Source organism: Neovison vison, chromosome 6 (assembly GCF_020171115.1).
Source record: "Neovison vison isolate M4711 chromosome 6, ASM_NN_V1, whole genome shotgun sequence".
Classification (NCBI taxonomy): Eukaryota; Metazoa; Chordata; class Mammalia; order Carnivora; family Mustelidae; genus Neogale; species Neogale vison.
The window spans coordinates 1,847,734-1,866,024 of NC_058096.1; the positions used below are offsets into that span (position 1 = coordinate 1,847,734).

The window sequence follows — 18,291 nt, forward strand, 5'->3', positions numbered from 1 at the left end:
GGCCTTGGGGACTCCCCAGGGCTGCTCTGGTCCCCACACCCCAGTGCTGTCTGCTCAGCCCACCCATGGCTCCCAGGCCCAAGGGCTACCTGTGGTCTGGGCCACCTTGACCAGGCCTCTTCGGAACACACTCTTCAGCCTAGGCTTCATGTTGAAGTCCTTGGCCCCACCTGTCACCGAGATGAGGAGGTTGGGGACATCCAGGCCCCAGTACTGGGTCATGAGGTGGTAGATCACACTGGGGGGCGTGTCCTGGGAGAGGCGGACGTACTGCAGGGAAGTCAAAGGACAGCAGAGGACGCGCTGGGTCAGCGGTGGACAGCTGAGCCCCAGAGAGAGCCGCGGCCGTGTCTGAGAGCCCCGCCAGGGGGGTGGGCACCTCCCCCCCGGGTCTACACCGGTGAGTCAAAGTGTCCACGCCCAAGCAGGATGCAGACTGAGAGGAGGAAGAAGGGGCAAAGGCCCAGAAGCAAGGCCCAGCGGGAGGACAGGCCACCCTGGGGAGACCGGCTGCACCTTCCCGGCCCTCCTAGCCCAGCCCTGCGCCCACAGCACCCTCCCCACCCTGCTTCTCCGCTGCACAACACACCCAGCCCAAGGCCCAGCCTGCCCCGTGGTGACCCAGAACTCAGAGAGCCCCGTGGGTCTCCTGGGAGCCTTGTGGAGCCCCCACCAATCCCTCCCCCAGTGCTGGCAGGCTGGATGCTTCGGGTTTCAGCCCGCCTCTCTCCCACACAGGGACGTCCTGGCCACCTCGGATCACAGAAGGTTGACACGAGTCCACAGTGAGAACAACGGAGGGAGGAAGACCAACCTTTCCCACCTTCTGGCCCAGGCCCTTGAAAACAATGTCACCAAAGGCGTCCGTTGGCATCTCCTGGACATGTTTTTTGGGGTCCCAATCCTTGCCCTGCAAAGTGTGGGGCCTGGTGGCCTCCTCCAAGTGTTGCTGGCGTGTGTGTCCGCACTCACACACCACCTTCCTGCGAAGACCGCACAGTCACTGGAGGAAGCAAGCTGCCTCTGTGCTCCCCTCTGGGGCGTCAACAGGGGCCCAATGGAGGTCAGGACTTTCACCCCCCAGCAGTGAGGAGGCACCCCCAGCAACAGTATCAGTGGAGGCCCAGTGGGGAGCTGAGCATCCCTCCCACGCCCACAGGAACAAGAAGCCCCTCCCTGCCATGTATCAGCTCAAGCTGAAAAAGCTTGGACTTTGATTCCCAGAGGGCACAGATATGTCAGAGGGGACCTGCTAAAACACAGGATGCAGAATCTTACATTTGACACCCAAAATATCACAGTTTCAGATGGAAAATCACTAGTCAACCCAGGAACCAGGAAATCTCCACCAGAATGAGAAAATACAGCAGCCCCCAATGTCAAGGTGATACACATGTTAGAATTATCTGACAATGATTTTATGGCAGCTATCACAAAAATGCTTTACCAAGGAATCATGAACACACTTGAAAAAGATGAAAAAAACATAAAGTCTCAGCAAAGAAATAGAAGGTACATCAAATGGAAATTTAGAAGTAAAAAATGCACTAACTAACCAAAATTTTTTTGAAAATCAGTAGGTGAACTCACCAGTGAATGAAGGTGGCAGAGGAAAGAATCCACGAACTTGAAGATAGAACACAGAAATAACCCAACACAAACACCAGAGAGAAAACAGACCCAAATAAACAGGCTCTGGGACCTGCAGAACTATAACAAAACACCAAACGTGCGTGTCATCAGAGTCCCAGAGGGAAGAGAGAAAGGAGGCAGGGCTGGAAAAGCATGTAAAGAAATTATGACCAATCACAACAATCACTGAGTTATGTATGTAAGTGCTGAATCACGGTATCATTCAGCTGAAACCACTGTACATTACACTTGAATTAGCATTGAAAAGTTTATTTAAAAAATTATGACCAAGTGGGAGCTTTCTCAGGAATGCAAGGTTGCATTATCATATTAACAGAATAAGGAAGAAAGGTCTAATGATAATTTGATGGGTGCATAAAGTGTTTTACCAAATTCAACATCTGTTTATAATAGCAACTTTCAATGAAGTAAGAAGAGAGGAACTTCCTCAACCTGGTGAAAAAGCATCTGTGGAAGTCCTACTGCTAACATCATGCTCAAGGATGAAAGGATGAGCACTTTGTCTTGAAGACTGGCGACAAGACAGTGGTGTCCTCCCCTCAGCTCTGCTGGGCAGCATGGCTGGAGATCCTAGCTAAAAGAATGGCGGAAAGGAAAGAAAGGAAAGGAAAGGAAAGAAAAGAAAAGGAAAGGAAAGGGAAGGGAAGGGAAGGGAAGGGAAGGGAAGGAAGAAGGAAGGGAAAGAGGGAAAGAAAAGGCACACATATGGGAAAAGAAGTAAAACTATCTTTATTCACACATGAATAATTTTGAGTGTAGAAAATCCTAAGGAATCTAGAAAAAGCTGTAAGACATGATAAGTCTAACACATTTATGGGGTACAATATCAACAGAAATGAATCAAATTCATGTCTATATAGCAGTAACAAACAATTAGAAACTAAATTAGAAATTAAATACTACCTATTACAGCAAAGAAAAATAACAAATGTCCAAAATCTCCCACATTTGGAAAGAAGATATAAATCTACAGATTCAAGAATCTGAGGGAACACCAAACACTATGAACCCAAAGAGAGGCATACCAGGATATGAAATCAAACTTCTATAAACTGAAGACAAAAGAAAAAATCTTGAACACAGCAAGACCAACATGACAACTTATGTATTGGGGGAAATCATTCAAATAACAAGCAACTTCTCATCAGAAACCAAAAAGAAGTGCAAGGAGGAAGTGGCATACAAAACCAGAACCTGCCAGCCCAGAATTCTCTACTCAGCAAATACATGATTCACACAGGAAACGGAAGTTGGACATCCTCCTGCAGAAAAACTAAGGGAATCAACCGCAGAGCTACTCAAAAAGGAGGGATAAAGGACATTCTCTAAACAGAAGTGGAGTGATAGCAGGTGCAACGGCTGAATATCACAAAGGGAGAAAGAACAATAGGAAGGGTAAGTGGGACTCCAAAGACATGTTCAAGTCCCCCGGAAGCACAGAAAAAGAAAAACAAAAAAACAAACTGAAAACAGAAAAATGCAGCAGCAGACTCAAATCCTAACATATCCATCATTACATTAAATATAATATCCTAAATATGCCAATTTAAAAAAACACAGATCAGCAGAGCGGGCTAAAAAAATAAGACCCAATTATTTCTTTTCTTCAAAAATCTGGTATAGTGTTGGAGACAAACTGGACATGACCGGACCACTTGGCAATGAAGAAGAGCAGACTGGACACAGGCAACAACCCGAACGGATCTCGAAGGCCTTGTGCTGAGCGAAACACTGAAAAGATCGTGAGGGTAGGATTCCTTATGTAACAGTCTCGCGGTGAGAGAGTTAAAGGGATGAAGAACAGGTTCATGGTTGCCAGGGGTTAGGGTGACGGGGGCAGAGAACATGAGTGCAGAACTGGCGGTGGAAACAGGGATGCTATCTGTTGTATCTCGGCAACTTGCAAACATCTACAATTATTCCAAAATAAAAGGTTAAAAAAAACCCTAGACACAGGCCAACAAGGTGCATGATGCCCAGCGTCGCAGCCAGACCTGGGGCCCAGCTGGCCTAATGTGGGTGCTGCTACAGGAGAACCCCACCTCGGGGACTCCCCGCTCTGGTTTCTGCTTTCCCCGCAAGAGTGCGCCCACGCCTCCCATCGGCATGACCTCCTCTCTTATCCCCTTCGTGTTCATGGGTCGAGATTTCTTGTTCCTATACTGCTATGCATTGGGGCTTCAGGAGAAAGAGGAGATGAATGTGCTCTTTATACCTCGTTTAATTGGAAACTATGAATTTTTAGGTTCTGATTTTTTGCTAGCTATCTAGTGACCTGAAAGACAAGATCCAGATGAGACAGAACAACCAGTCCAACGCCAGGTGAGACTAGGGCCAGGTGAGACCAGGGCCAGGTGAGACCAGGGCCAGGTGGCACAGGGGAAGGATGGCTGGGCTGCCTGCCAATTACCTAGTGTAGAGCGTTGCTCTGACTCTCCATTTCTCTGCTGGTCGATGGGGAAAACAGTACACTCCCCGACCCCCACCTAACAAATGCTTTGAGGGTCAAAAAAGGTTCTAGAAATAATTTTTTTAAGATTTTACTTATTTCTTTGAGAGAGAGAGAGATCACGTGCATGTGAGCCAGGAGAGGGGCACAGCGACAAGCACACTCCCCACTGAGCACAGAGCCCAACCCAGGGCTCGATCCCAGGACCCTGCGGTCATGACCTGAGCCCAAGTCAGATACCTAACTGAGCCTCCAGGTGCCCCTAGAAATAACTCATAAAACTAGTGCAAAACAATGGCGCATACAGAGCACCAAGGACGAGTTGGTTAGGAGACCCGCAGCCTCTTACGCCGCTCACAGAAGTAGACTCAACATGGCTGGAAGACCTGAAGATGAGGAGGAGGACACGGGCCGCGACCTCTGTGACCTCAGCCATAGCAACTTCTCCCAAGACTCAGCTCCAAAGGCAAGGGCAGCACTGGCAGAAATGAGCTATTGGGACGTCATCAAGATCGAAATCTTCTGCACAGCAAAGGCAACAGTTGACAAAATCAAACACAACTGACAGAATGAGAGAAAGTATTTGCAAATGTCTTATCAGATAGAGGGCTAGTATCCAAGATCTATAAAGAACTTATGAACTCCAAAGAACAAATAATCCAATTAAGAAAAGGGCAGAGGACATGAACAGACATTTCTTCAAAGAAGACATCCACATGGCCAACAGACACATGAGAAAGGGCTCCACGTCCCTCGGCATCAGGGAAATACACGTCAGAACCGCAGTGAGATCCCACCTCACACGGGTCAGAACGGCTAAAATCAACACGTCAGGAAACGACAGGTGCTGGCGAGGTGCGGAGAAAGGGGGGCCTCCTGCACGGCTGGCGGGAACACAAGCTGGCGCCGCCGCTCTGGAAAACAGCACGGAGCGTCCTCGGAAAGTTGGAAATAGAGCTGCCCTACGACCAGCCATCGCAGTAACGGGTATTTACCCCAAAGATGCAGATGGAGTGACCCGAAGGGGCCCCTGCCCCCAGAGTTCACAGCAGCGACGCCCACGACAGCCGGACTGCGGGAAGAGCCCGGACGTCCGTCGGCAGATGCACGGACAGAGAGGACGGGCTTCGTCGACACAACGGAATGTGACTCGGCCATCAGAAAGGGAGACGTCCTGCCCTTGGCCTCGGCGTGGATGGAACTGGGGGGACTGTGCGGAGCGACGTCAGTCCGTCAGAGAAAGACAATTATACGATCTCACTCGTACGTGGGATTGAAGAAACAAAGCAGATGGACATAGAAGAAGGGAAGGAAAAATAAAACAAGACGAAATCAGGAGGGAGACCAACCGTAAGCGATGCTGGACTCTAGGAAGCAAACAGGGTCGCTGGAGGTGGGCGGGGGTGGGGGAGCGGGGGGACGGGCATCCAGGAGGGCACGTGCTGGGACGAGCCGTGGGTGCTGCATGCAGCGGGACGCCCCGACCTCCACCCCGAGACCAATGATGCACAGTGCGTTAACTACGCTGCATTTAAATGAGAAATAGAGACCCACAGCCTGGCCTGTGCCCCGGGCTCTTACAGGGATGCCCCTCCTGGGGTGTGTCGTGGCCACGGGGCCCTCCCAGTGCTCTGAGCACAAGCGCCCGCCCACGGTGAGCTCAGGGCATGCCCACTGACCTCCTCCATGGACCCCCTAAGGGAGACTAAGTTCTCCTGCAGTGACCCCAGGGTACACGCCGCATGCTGTGTGACCTCCTCGACCTGTGGTCCACGGCAGGGAAGGGAACCGCCGGGGTGAGGACCCAGCTCTTGTACCTTGGCCCAGGGCTGCCCCTGACTTTCTAAGACTCTAGCGGCCTCTGACGGGCCACCTCCCTAGCTCGTCCCTGAGCCAGCCCTCTCGGCAGAACCTGGGTCTGAAACCCAAGTGGCCCGCTACGCTGACTCAAGGCAGGAGACGGCACCCAGGCCACTGGCCCAGAAATGAAATAGTCAGCCTGTCTGCGGAGCTCTTGGCCCAGACGGGCATGAAGGGGGACACCAGCACTAGTCCCGGTGAAAGCGCGGACCCCGCAGACCCACGGTCTCTCCGTCTGGGCCCCTCCCCGCGGCCTGGAGAGGTGCCTGGACTCCCTGAGCGTGCTCGTCTGGTCCTCAAGATCGTTTCCGAAGCACCCGCTTCAGCCTCTGTGCCGGACAGCGGAGGATGCGGTGTTCCAGGGAGAGAACCAGCACAGCAGGGCCGCGAGGTCAGGATACGGGGGCGGGCGGGGGGGCGGGCGCGGGAAGGGAGAGCAGAGGAGGGCCCTCCGGACGGGGAACCAGTTAGAGATGCCGGGAGAGGCGGGGGTTAGGGTCTGGAAGAAGGTGGGGGACACCCTCGGGCACTTGATGGAAATGGTTCGAGTGTAGAAATGCACCTTTTCCGAAGCTTCGTGTGTGAGGGGAGGACCTTCCCCACCCCCGTGCCGTCCGCTGGAGGGACCCGTCTGATGGGCCCCATGAGAAGGGCCCGGAGCTGAGCACGGCCGGCTCCTGAGATGAGAGCTGGGTGACCCCGCTCACACGGCCCCTGCCGGCCCCGGCTGCCCGGCTTTCACGGTGCTATGCAGTCCCCAACCTGTGGGCTCTGCCATGGGCCCAAACCATGCAAACGCTGGGATTTACGCAGAGCACCTGCTCTCCCTCGGGGCCTGGAATTTGGGGATGCTAGACAGAGGGGCCTACAGGATGCGCCCACAGGGCTAACCCCGGGCACTGAGTCCCCAACGGCTTTGCAGGAAGAGACACGGCCAACGGCTTTCTGTCCTTTTCCCGGCCGGTGTGCCCCTCGGGAGGGGGAGGGTGTGGCAAGCCCCCCTTTGGGGGTCTCCGGACCCTGCCTGTGTTTTCCCTCGCTGAGCCTGGTGTGAGCCTGGTGCTGTGTCAGCCTGTCACCGGGTCCTAGAAATCACTGAACTCAGGGTGGCCTTGAGGACCCCCAGAAACCAGCCTCCACCACCCACCGCAGCCTGGAATCAGCCCCCTTTCTCCCGGGGGCCCACCCGCCCTTGGACAGCACCTTCCTCGTGGGAAGCACGGTGACTGGCAGCAGGCTGGACAGACTGCCCTCCCCCAGGCTTGCCAGGGCACCGGGCCGTGGGGACGGCCCCAACCCCCAGGCACCCGACCACTCCGCAGACCCCACTGTGCCGCCTAAGACGGGAAATCAGAGGTCATAACGACACGCTCTTTGTCAACCACAGGCTCTCGGACATCCTCTGTGGGTCACCGGTGCTTCCGGGCAATGACCCAGCCCCAGCCGCACCTGCTGAGCTCCCAGTTAACGGAGGACGGAAAGCCCCTCGCCGAGCCCTCCCTGCGGCTCCTGGCGCCCTGGGCCCCAGAGCTCTCCCCAGGACCTCGGGGGACCTGCTTCCCCTCTCCAGCTGTAAATCCTGTCCTCCAGGGCCCATTCATTTAAAGCTTCTGAAACACAATTAGGGACCTGCATTAATTAAGCAGACACAGCCAGCCAGGAAACAGTGGACGCCATTCATTCCAGTCGCCGCTAACCGATTACACGGACACAGACTCACAGCGAAACTCCTCTGGTGTCCCCATGTCCCTGGCCCTCGCTGGGTCCCCTGGTCCCCAGACACACCCCCCTGCTCTCTCCCTGGGACAGGCTCCCGCATTAACCTGATGCTAATAAAAGAGCTTCTAGAAATTTCCAGAACCAAACACATCCAGAGCACTTTCTTCAACGTGGGGAAAGGGGTACTAAGGGAGTACCTCAAACCCAAGCTCTACCCCAGGCCTCGCTGACCCCCACCAACATTCCCCACTGGTCGCAACTCAGAGCAAAGAAGGGGCCTGGGGGCTGCTGGTGGGGCCCCCACCCCCGCAGGCTGGAAGCCCGACGTGGTCCATCCCAGAATGAGTCTGCAGCCCCTGGGTCCTGGCTGGGGACGTGGGGGCTCTAGGGCTCTCTGAGGCTATGTCCGTGAGCCTGTTTTGAAGGAACTAAAAGCGGAAACCTCGACACAAATTTCTCTCCGCACATCGTCAGACTGCGCGGTGTGGCCTGGGAACTGCCCGCCGCCTGTGTCGGAGGTCACTGGGCGCCGGTGAGCAACCATGTGACCCGGGGTCTGCTGCCTGCACTGGGAGGTGAGAACTGTCCTCTGAGGCCAAGCCGGGGCGCGACCCCAACGCGTGTGCAGGGCGTGACGTCACAGGGACAGATGCCGCAGGACCCCAGGTACAGCCTCATCGTTGGGGACCACTCCCGCCTGACTCTGCCGTCATCTCTCCACCGTCCCCGCACAGGGCTCCCCCCGCACAGGGCTCCCCCCGCACAGGCCGCTCCTGCCACACCGTGTGACACACGTGAGCTGGGTGCTGTCTGTCCGCAACAGGAGGTGAGAAAGTGACTCTGCCACCACAAAGGCACACAGTCATGGTGCCGTGGACGCTCCCGTGTCCGGAGCGTGGGGCAGGGGGCGTTACTTCCAGTGCAGTCAGGGAGGGCTGCTCAGCAGAAGCCACAAGAGTACAGTCGGTGACAAGGAAGCCTTGGACGAACTAAGAGAGAACGTGGCCTGTCCGTGGCCCAGCACGGACTCAGGTGTGGCTGCGGGGGAAGCAGGGACTCACACGTGCTCCATGCACCCTCAAGGACTGCCAAGGACAGCCACACCAAGGACAGCCACGCCTCCCACGAGGTCCCTGCAAAGCTGTCCGCAGGCTTCTCCCCGACTCATGGGGAGCCCCACGGGAAGCCAGTGTCCCAGGAGTGAGATGTCCCGCGGCGTGGAGGCAGCGTGGCCACGAATGCCCATGGAAGGAAACGTGGTGGCTGCACCAGAGCCACGGGCTCCGTGGGGAGGAGCGGCCACGGTGGTATCGGGGGCTCTGGGGTAAGGGGGCCCTGTCTGGATTTGGCACCCTGCGCAGAGAGGGGCCTGGGCTGCGGGCTTTCCCTGAGGCCCCTTATGGTTCCCGAACCTTCTCTACTCCGCTCTCGACTCCAGAGGGAAGGAACATTCGAGCGGCGTGCCCCGTCGCACCCAAACACCGGGGTTCGAGTCCAAACACCACGCGGAGTGGTCCCATCACGACCCCGCACAGTCAGTCCGTCCTTGGCACCTCCCCCACACACAGGACAGGGAAGTTGCTCCCCCCTCCCACCGGAGCCTGCTGTGGGGAGCGGAAATGCGTCCAGCGCCCAAGGTCACTCAGACAGCCACGCCCGTGGGCAGGGGGAGGGGCGGCCACCCTGTCAGGCCACTCACCCGGCATCCGACAGCTTGGGGCTCTCCACGAAGTACACACACTCCTTCTTCTTGATATTTTGCGGGACCCACGAGCTGAGATTTTCTTGCTGAGGGCAAAAGGGGCACTTTGAGACTCCGGGGGGGATCACAGCCCTATTTGGGGGACACGCCCTATGCGGCTCCTAGATATGGCCGAAAGCCCTGTCCAGCTTCGGGGGCCCCTTCCTTGGGGGCTGGGGGAGAAGGGAGGGGACCCTCGCTGAGGCCCTCAGGTGTGGGTTCGGCAGGAGGATCGCGTCCTCCTGGGCCCGACTCTACTACCCCAGAACTTGCAGTTTCTGTCACCTCTGCCTACCTCGAGAACAGAGCCGTGCAGCGGATAAGGGTCTGGACACCTGCCTCGGTCCTGGAGAGACAGTGAGCTGAGACCCCTCCCACCCGCCCGACCAGGGGCCCTGTGAGTTAAATGCGCCCTTCCCACAGTCTTGTCCCGGGCCCCCGGGCATCCGGGACGTGGGTGGTGCCCAGGGCCCTCTGTCACATCATGGACATCAGGGGTGACGGCCTCCCGTGAGTCTGGCCCTGGACAGGACCAATGGGCTTCCCCAGCGCTCTCCCACCAGACCAAGAACATGAAGGGGTCGTGTGGTCCGTGGGAGGGGACAGGCCTGGCCGCTTACCATTCCCTCCAGGCCCCTTGGCCCCCAATTCCGTGGAGCCTCTGCCCTGGGCAGGAAACACAGCCCTCCCTGGTGGTCCCTGTGCCCCACAGGACTGTGGTGCAGCCGGCCGAGGGGGCCTGCTGAGCCCCCGGAAGGCTACCTTTGTGCTGTTTCCAAACAGGTGCTGCAGCCTCCGGGCCTTGCAGACGCTGCTGTTGCTGCGCCGGAGATGGGGGGCCATGCCCAGCTCAGCCATCGTCCTGGCTGCACCCCAAAGCCTTCCTCCTGCCTGGAGCCGGCTTTCCTCAGGGTCGGGGGCTCCGTCCTACAGGCCACTCGAACTCCAGCTTCTGCAGTCTCCCGTCCTGCTCAGGACAGCCTTTCCTGTGCTCATGAGGCTGAAGGTTCTGGAAGGACACCGTGGAGGGCTGGCGGAATAGGTCAGAGAGGGAGATGAGGCAGGTATCTGAGAGCGCCAGCGGTGTGTCTCCGTGCATGGTCCGCACGCCGTCCCCGCTGCCCGCACTCTGTCCCCCAGCAGGGCCCCGGGGCAGTCTGGAAGCCCTGGCCGGTGCCCAGGGCCTGGAGGCCCACCTGGAACACAGAGGGCCCAAGAAGAAGCTGCGTCCCCACCCCAGCTGCTCCTGGCTTTTGGAGATCCCTGGGCTGCCCTCCCAGCACAGGCCCAGAGTGCGAGGATGTGGGGGAGCCGCAGCCGCCCGGGCCCCTCCCCTCTCGGGCTCGGCTCTCGGATTCCAGCAGCGAGCCAGATGGCAGCCCTGGGTGCCGCCCTGGGGCCCCCGGGGCCTGGGTGGGAGGGTCTGCCCCATGCCGCCATCTCCACTGTTTCAAAAAGTCCACAAGCCTGGAGGCGTGGCCACCCAGACTTTCCTTGCAGTGCTCTCCTTCGGGATGGGCGTGTCTGTCCCGTGCCCTCCCTTGCATTCGGGACAGCTTCACAGCTGGAGTGGCGCTGCCTCAGCAGGACCATCCCTGGGGTCTCCCCAACCTCCGACTTAGAGGAAATTTTTTTTAAATTTTTTTTTAAATGTATGTATTTGATAGACAGAGATCACAAGTAGGCAGAGAGGCAGGCAGGGGGAGAGGGGAAGCAGGCTCCCTGCTGAGCCGAGAGCCCGATGTGGGACTCGATCCCAGGACCCTGAGATCATGACCTGAGCTGAAGGCAGAGGCCTCAACCCACTGAACCCCCCAGGCGGCCCTAGAGGAAATTTAGATCGGACTTCGGACCCCGACTTGGGAGTTGATGCCTGAATGAGTTCAAACTCGGGCTGTTGGGGCGGAGCGAATGTCCTGCGGGAAGACTTCTAGGGTCCAGGAGGAGAAGGCTGGGGTCTGAAGGTGCTCCCCTGACATTCACAGGCTGAAACTGCCCCCCCCAAAGGTGATGGCCGTAGGCAGCGGGGCCTCTGGGAGGTGATCGGGGAGGAGGGAGCCCCCATGACTGGGGTCAGTGCCCTCAGGACCCCCGGGAGCCCTCTTGCTCCTTCCCCGCTGTGAGGACACAGAGAGGCCCTCAGGTTCAGCAGCCCGAGCCTGAGATGCCGGCCTGAGCCTCTCTCTCCCTCCCTCCCCTCCTCCCCCCTTCCCCACCCCACAGTCTGGGTCCTGGAAGAGACTGGAAACCCAGGGCTGACCATGACCTTACAAAGCCCCCCCTTCAACCTTCTCTGAGGTTTTCCCCCAAATCTGACCATGCATTTCCCCCCGAAAGCGGTTGTGGTCACCCTGGTTCTCCACATGCAGCGGCACAGGTGTGTGTCAAGAACCTCTTGAAGGGAAGTGAGCCAGAAACACTCAGAAGGCGTCAGCGCACCCGCCTGCACGTGCTGCCCCACAAAGTACTCGTCTAGGGGTCACCGTAAAACTTCCACTTTGCTGCATGTTTTGAAATTTTTACTTAAGAGGTAGAGGAAAAAACCAAAACACAACCAGTGGACTCAAAAAGTAGAACAGAACGGTATAAGCACTAATTATAATAAGTACATGAAATCAGGGCAGCCGCATAAATGTGCCTGAAAGACCAAAAAAAAACAAAGCTCATCTACAGACCTTGTTTGGCACAGGACCCCTGAGGGCGACGTGGAGCTTTTGCCACAGAGCGAGCGGGCCTGGACGCGCAGGGCCGAGCCGGGTGGACGTCCCAGTCTGAGCTGTGCTCCGAGCTATCCTCCGGAGAGAGCTCGGAGGGGCGCCGGCCGTGAACACAGGTGGGTGGGGAGAGGGCCACCCATGTCATGGGTGAGAGGGCCCATGGCCAGCCCTGGGTTTCCAGACTCTTCCCGGACCCAGACTGCGGGGTGGACCAGGCGGCACCCCTCGTCCCCAGGCTCCCGCAGTCCAGGGGGAAAGGCCATGCCCCTGGCTGCATTGGGACTAGACCCCAAGTCCAAACAGAGTGGCAGTACTGGGGCGGAGCTCATAGCAGCCACCTGGGGCCAGGACCATGGGAACCCCCAGGCAGGGCCCCTCCTTCACCCCACCCACCCTAGCCAGAAAGGCCACACAGCAGACTTGTATGTGAGGCTCCGGGAAGGCAGGCTGGCCAGGGGGCCCCCACCCACCTCTCTGCTACTCCTAAGCAGTGCACTGCACCTGCTCCCTGCTGCTTCCCAGGTCCTGTCCTCTGAAATCCGGCTGCGGAAACACTCTGAAGACAGAATGGCAATACCCAATACCCGGCTGAGGCAGGAAGAAAGCGCCGCCAACAGCCCCGGCCTGGGGTCGTGGGGGTGGGGGTGGGGAAGTTGCAGTCGGAGCTTAAGTCCCAAATGGGCCAAGTTCAGGGTCTCCCCAGGTCTGACTGCGCCAGGGGCCTTGCCGCACCCCATCTGCAGCCTGGATCCCTGCACCCCACGCTCCCGCCTGCGCCCAGGCCCAGTCCCGACGCCAGAGCTCGCCCCCCACCCTGCCCCCGCGGCACCGGCTTGTGCCCCGCGCTTAGGTCCCCGCACCCCTCCAGCCTGGAGTTGCCCCTGGGCCTGCCCTCGCAGCGCCCCGGCTAGTGCCCCGCGCCCCCACCAGCCCTGCGGCGAGCACCTAGGTCCCCGCACCCAGCAGCGCGCGCACCCTAGCCCGCGCTCCGTGTGTGCCTGCAGCCCTGCCCGTGCCCTTGGATCCCGGGACACTCTCCTCCCACCCCGCGCATCCCCCCGCCCCCAGCTGTCCTGCTACCCGTCTCCGGACCTCGGTGTCTTCCGTCCGGCGGGGCGGGCGTACCTGCTCGGAGCGGCCCGCGTTCCCGCGTCACTCGCGCCGCTGCGGAGGACCGCCCGCCGGCCCCGCGGAGCCGCCCGCATCCCGGGCTGAGCGTGCGTCCCGCGCAGTACCCGCAGCCCGCAGCGCGCTCTGCGTCACTGGCCCAGAGCGCTCTGCCTGCGGAGTTCCCCGCTCTGGAACCAAGGACGCGGGCTCGGTCGGAGACGCCCTGTCCGCGGGAGCCCGCCTTCCCAGGGACCCCAAGGCCGGGCTCTCCGCAGCTTCTTGCCTCCCAAACCGCTAGGCTAGCGGCCAGCTTCTCTTTGAAAGGCTGAGCGACGGTGGTCCTCCCCAAGCCCTGAACCGCGCTGCACTATGAGCGGGGTGGGGGCGGGGGTCTCCAGGGATAGGCAGGGCAGGAGACCAAGGATGAGCCACCTTCCCTCCAGGCCTCAGAACCTCATCCCCCTGGAAACCCCAGCGACCCCCACCCCTGTCTTCCAGGCAGGGCCAAAGCGAAGAGACCATCCCCAAGAAGGCAGGATTGGAGGGGTCATGAGGGGCTCCAAGGCTCTAACCACAGAGCAGCCATGTGGCAGGTGCTGGCCACGGGGCCCCACAGATGTCTAAACTCCACCCTGGTGGCCCTGGCCCTTCTCGGTCCTCCTGACTGGAAGAACAACGAGGAATTCTGACCCCCCCCCCAAGAGAGCTGACCACAGCTTTCCTAAAGGGCCAAACCACCCCCACGGGCTCTCACCTCACAAAGACCACTGCCCTCTCCTTCCCAGCCACCAGCCCAAAGTGTCCCGCAGCTGCTCCTGGGCCCTGGGCCTCTCTGACCAGGGGGCGGGGGACTGCCGGCTGACTCCTGGCTGACAGGCCACCCCCCTCACTTCCTTCCCTGGCTGTGCTGACCTAGCATCCAGATTCCTGCCCACAGCATCCTCCACGGGAAGGCCCCCTGCCTCACCACAGAGGAGCCAGCCACGGGGCCATGGGTCCACAGGACCCCCGTCTCACGGTCCCATGCTCTGGAGATCTCTGTGCGGCCCAGGGAAGGTGTCAGAACCCATCAGAGCCCCTTGTATAGGGCAGTCCTTGATGGATTTCCTAAGACACTCTAATGGGCCCAGAGGCGGTTGGCGGCCTCCTCTGAAGCAGCTGGCACCACGGAGAGAGTGGGCAGCAGGGAGCGTGGCGCCGCAGACACGAGATTCCCACCTGCCGGAGGCCAGCCCACCTGTCCCTGCCACGTTCTGAGTCCGCCAGCCGGGCATGCGACAGGCGCCTGCTGCAGGAGTAAGCTCACCGCCTCTGTTGCCGCCCTGGAGGGGGGCCGAGGCCCCAGGAAGCTGGCGCAGGAAGCAGAAACCCACCAGAGCCTGCAGCTCCGGCCAGAACCCCAGCCAGCGCTCCTTCCCTGGGCTGCTGTGGGCCCGAGGGCCACCTCATTGACGAAACGCACGCGGTGTGCGTGCGTGTGTGCGTGTGTGCGTGTGTGCGTGTGAATATTTCATGACACAGTAACAATCGCAGCGTCCTGGTGGGTGGCACGGACGGAGGACCGTTTCTTCCCAGTATTCCAGGGCCTCTGTGGGAACATTGGCCGAGGGCAAGTTGTGCTCGAGACGGGCCGCTGACCTGACGTCAAGATCACGCTGTCCCCCCGCGGCTCTTTCCCCTCGAAAGAGAAACCACACATTTCACAAGAAGGCCGATTCCGCCTGCCAGGGAGCCGTTGCAAGAGCACTTACGAAACATCCTTCCCATAAACATAAAAAGGCCTTTGCCCGTGCAGCAGGCCCCCCGCGAGCACGGATGCTGACTGCCCATCGTCTCAAGTCCAGGGAGAGGAGACGCGACGCAGGGGGCTTTCTCCCCCAGGGACGACGCGCCGGAGAGAGGCAGCTCCCGCGGCGGGAAGAAAACCACAGGCCGCGAGGAAGGGAGCGCTCTGACCGCCTGGCACGCTCTGACCGCCTGGCACGGCCGCGCTCGGGTCACGAATAACACGCAGGAGCCACGGCGGGGCAGCGGGCTCCTGGGGGGCGGGGTCCACAGGCTGGGGAGGCCACGCGGCCAGGGTCTAGGGCAGGGGCTGCACACTTCTGTCCGGCCACCTGGTAAATACTTCAGGCCCTTCAGGCCCTTCAGGCCCAGGATCTCCCCTGAACTGCTCAGCGGAGCCCCTGCAGCCGGGGTGGGGGATGGGCAGCCACAGGCCAAAGGCCAAAGGATGGGCATGGCTGCGTGCCAATAAAACTTTATTTACAAAGACGGGCGGCGGCTGCGTTTGCGGAGCCCTGGTCCTGAGCAGGGCCTGAGAGAGGAGGGCTTCAGGCTGGGGACACCGTGGTCTCCCTTCATGTCTTCCTGTCGGAGGCCAACAGGTCAGCCGCCTCCCCACACGCTCACGGAAAAGGACTCACCGTGAGATGCGAAGGTGACGTGCGAGCGACAGGGCGAGCGGCCGAGTAGCCTGTGGCTCCGGAGCGCGGCTGCTGCCCGCCGGGTGTGGGCAGACGTGCCCCGAGCGCCAGAGCAGGCCGCGCGTTTCCAAGCAAACAGTGATGGGGACGGAGCTGGAAGCGACCCCGGGGCCCGCAGGACCTCTCAGGTCCCTGCGCAGGATGGACGCAGGCAGGCCTCTCCCCCTCACCGCCGGCGTGTCCGGATTTGCCGCAGCCCGTCCTTCCGTCTCTCTGGGCGCCGGCCGGGGACACCTCCAGCAGAGTGGTCGGCGAGGTTTCTTTGCTCGCGGGCACCCTCCTTGCCAAGCACCACACCGCGCTCCCCACGCCCGTTCGCAGCCCCCACGATGTGACGTGCCCCCACAACGCAACGTGCCAGGGAACCTTCTCGTCCCCAATCCCTGATGAGGGGCCTGTGACTCAGGGAGACTGAGCACCATTCCAGGGACCCCTGGCAGTGTCCAAAGGCACCTGCAGACCCAGCGTTCACTGTGTTCGGGCCAACCCCAGGCATTTACTGAAGCCTTACCGTGTCCAGAACCTGTTTAGGGGCGAGGCTCCAGGAGAACGGGAGCCCAGGTCTCCACGGGGAGAATGGCATCGACAACCTTAGGTTGTGTGTCATAAACACTGAGGAACTCAGCAGGGCAGGAGCTGGAGAATAAGGGGGGGTCAACATCAGTGGAGAGCAGGTGCAAAGGCCCTGTGGTGAACTCAAGTCTGTGTGCTTGAGGAACAACAGGAAGGCCACCAAGGCCTGCAGAGTGTGCCAGGGGAGTGTGGCAAGAGATGAGGGGAGGCAGAGGCAGGGGCCAGACCGTGAAGGGCCTTCTGGCAGGGAAACAGTTCCCTTGGGCTGACGCAGTGTTGTTTGGGACCCTGTGCTGGTGGGTCAGAGCACTATGGGTCCTCAGACCACAGCACTGGCTAAGGTCCCCACGGGCAGGACAAGCCCAGACCCAGAACGTGTGGGTTCTGTGGGAAGGCAGTGTTGTGCCATGTGGCCTCTGTGGCCACACCCCTCACGATCTACCTGTGGCCCCGAGCTGCCCAGGACGGATGCCGACTGGTTGACGACTTTCCCTCCCAAGCTGTCCAGTACCTTCTCCGTGGTGGGTGCCCCTGGTGGGCCTTAACAGGGGGCGTTAGGATCTCCACCCTGCTGCGCCCTTCCAGTGCCTTTTCCAGATCTCGCTCTCCCTGGTTTTCTGGTCTTCCTCCCCTCAGACGCCCTCCACAGCGTCCAGCCGTTCTAGCCTGGATTCCGCGCAGGCTCTAATGTCAGCGTTGGTCCTTTCCCACCAGAGCAGAGAGGCAGGGGCTCCCTCCATGGGGGAGGCTGTTCCCCCTCGGGCCTCATGTACCCCCAGGCATGTTGGGGCTGGCCACCTGGTCACGTGGTGTCCACCAGGGCTTCCAAAGCATGGAGAGCCCCCCCCCCTCGGGTGGCCCAGCCTTGCTCCAGAGCAGTGGGGTCCACACAGTGATTTTCCTGTTTAGGTTTATACCCTCCTCACCCAGACGTCCAACCCCGTGTTTGGCTGGTCGTATGGTCCACACAGCAGGCTGCCTGCACCCCAGAGGCCCCCAAATCGAGTGAGGGGCTGGGCCTTTAGGTCCCATTGGTCAGTCCGTCATGGGATGGGGCTGGGGTAGGCAGCTCCCCCGCAGAGGGCTGGTTCCTGGGAGGGTCTCCGCTGAGAGCCCTCTGGAGGCAGAGTGGCTGAAACACCGAGGGCGGGGAGTCCCCAGAGGGGAACCAGACAGGGAGAAGGGCAGGCAGGTCTGGGGACTGTCCACCCCGGGGTCACCTTGATAGCTAACGACAGTTTCTGCTGCCATTGGAGAACCAGAGCTCACACCCTCCCCACCCCAGGACCTTCCTCTCTGCCCCACCACCCAGTCCCAGCACCCCCCCACTTTCCTCAGCACCTCGGTCCCCGCCGCCCCCCCCACTGTGGGGCAGGCCCTGGGCTGAGAGCTGAGCCCTCAGGCTGTGGGGAAGAGAGCAGACCCCTGCCGGAGGAACGCCTTCCCCAAAACCGCGCAGGGGGCCAGGACCCAGACAGAGGGCGGACCGCACTTCCCAGCCCCTGGGTGCCCCTCCCCGCCCCCCTCCAGTCCGAGGGCTTCAAAGAGCCCTGAGGGGGAGACACTGCCTGTCGGTGTCTGTCGGTACCAGAAAGGCAGCCTGTGGGATTCTGGGGGAGCCACGCGGGTCTGGCACCCGGGATGGAGGAAAGGAAGTGTGGGACTCATCTTGGCTAGAACTAGAGGGAAGGAGACTGTCCTCCTGTAGCCGGGGCCACCATGACAACGCCAGGGCCCCAACCACGTGGCCATCCTGTGAGCAGAGCCCCAGACAGACGGCTGAGGCGGGGAGCGCCCCCGGAATCCGGAACTGTGCACCGGGACACGAGGAAGGATGTGGCGGCCAGCCAAAGCCAAGGTACATTCCGGCGGTGTCCTTCCCGCAGCAACCGCCAGCCTAAAGCTGCGGGTTCTCTTTTTCTCGGATGTTCCTCTGGGTCACCTCCCCTCCTCTCCCCTCTCCTCCCCTCCCCCCCCCATCAC

The 18,291-nt window shown here is 59.9% G+C and overlaps 1 protein-coding gene across 4 annotated transcripts in view; it reads right to left on the minus strand.

The window, feature by feature from the left end:
• The window catches only part of TRPM2 (transient receptor potential cation channel subfamily M member 2), a 58,839-nt gene that overhangs the window by 38,181 nt on the left and 2,367 nt on the right, over nucleotides 1-18,291 (minus strand). Inside the window, exons 2-7 of one of the 4 annotated variants that reach the window (XM_044250783.1) lie at nucleotides 16,247-16,371; nucleotides 10,185-10,452; nucleotides 9,718-9,768; nucleotides 9,381-9,469; nucleotides 815-983; nucleotides 90-270 (exon numbers count right to left, since the gene is read on the minus strand). In XM_044250783.1, coding sequence (XP_044106718.1) covers nucleotides 90-270; nucleotides 815-983; nucleotides 9,381-9,469; nucleotides 9,718-9,768; nucleotides 10,185-10,280 — 586 coding nt within the window. In that variant the 5' untranslated portion in view covers nucleotides 10,281-10,452; nucleotides 16,247-16,371. Of the gene's footprint in view, nucleotides 1-89; nucleotides 271-814; nucleotides 984-9,380; nucleotides 9,470-9,717; nucleotides 9,769-10,184; nucleotides 10,453-12,097; nucleotides 12,858-14,003; nucleotides 16,372-18,291 lie in introns of those variants that run through there. The other 3 variants (XM_044250781.1, XM_044250782.1, XM_044250784.1) reach the window with 3 other exon arrangements.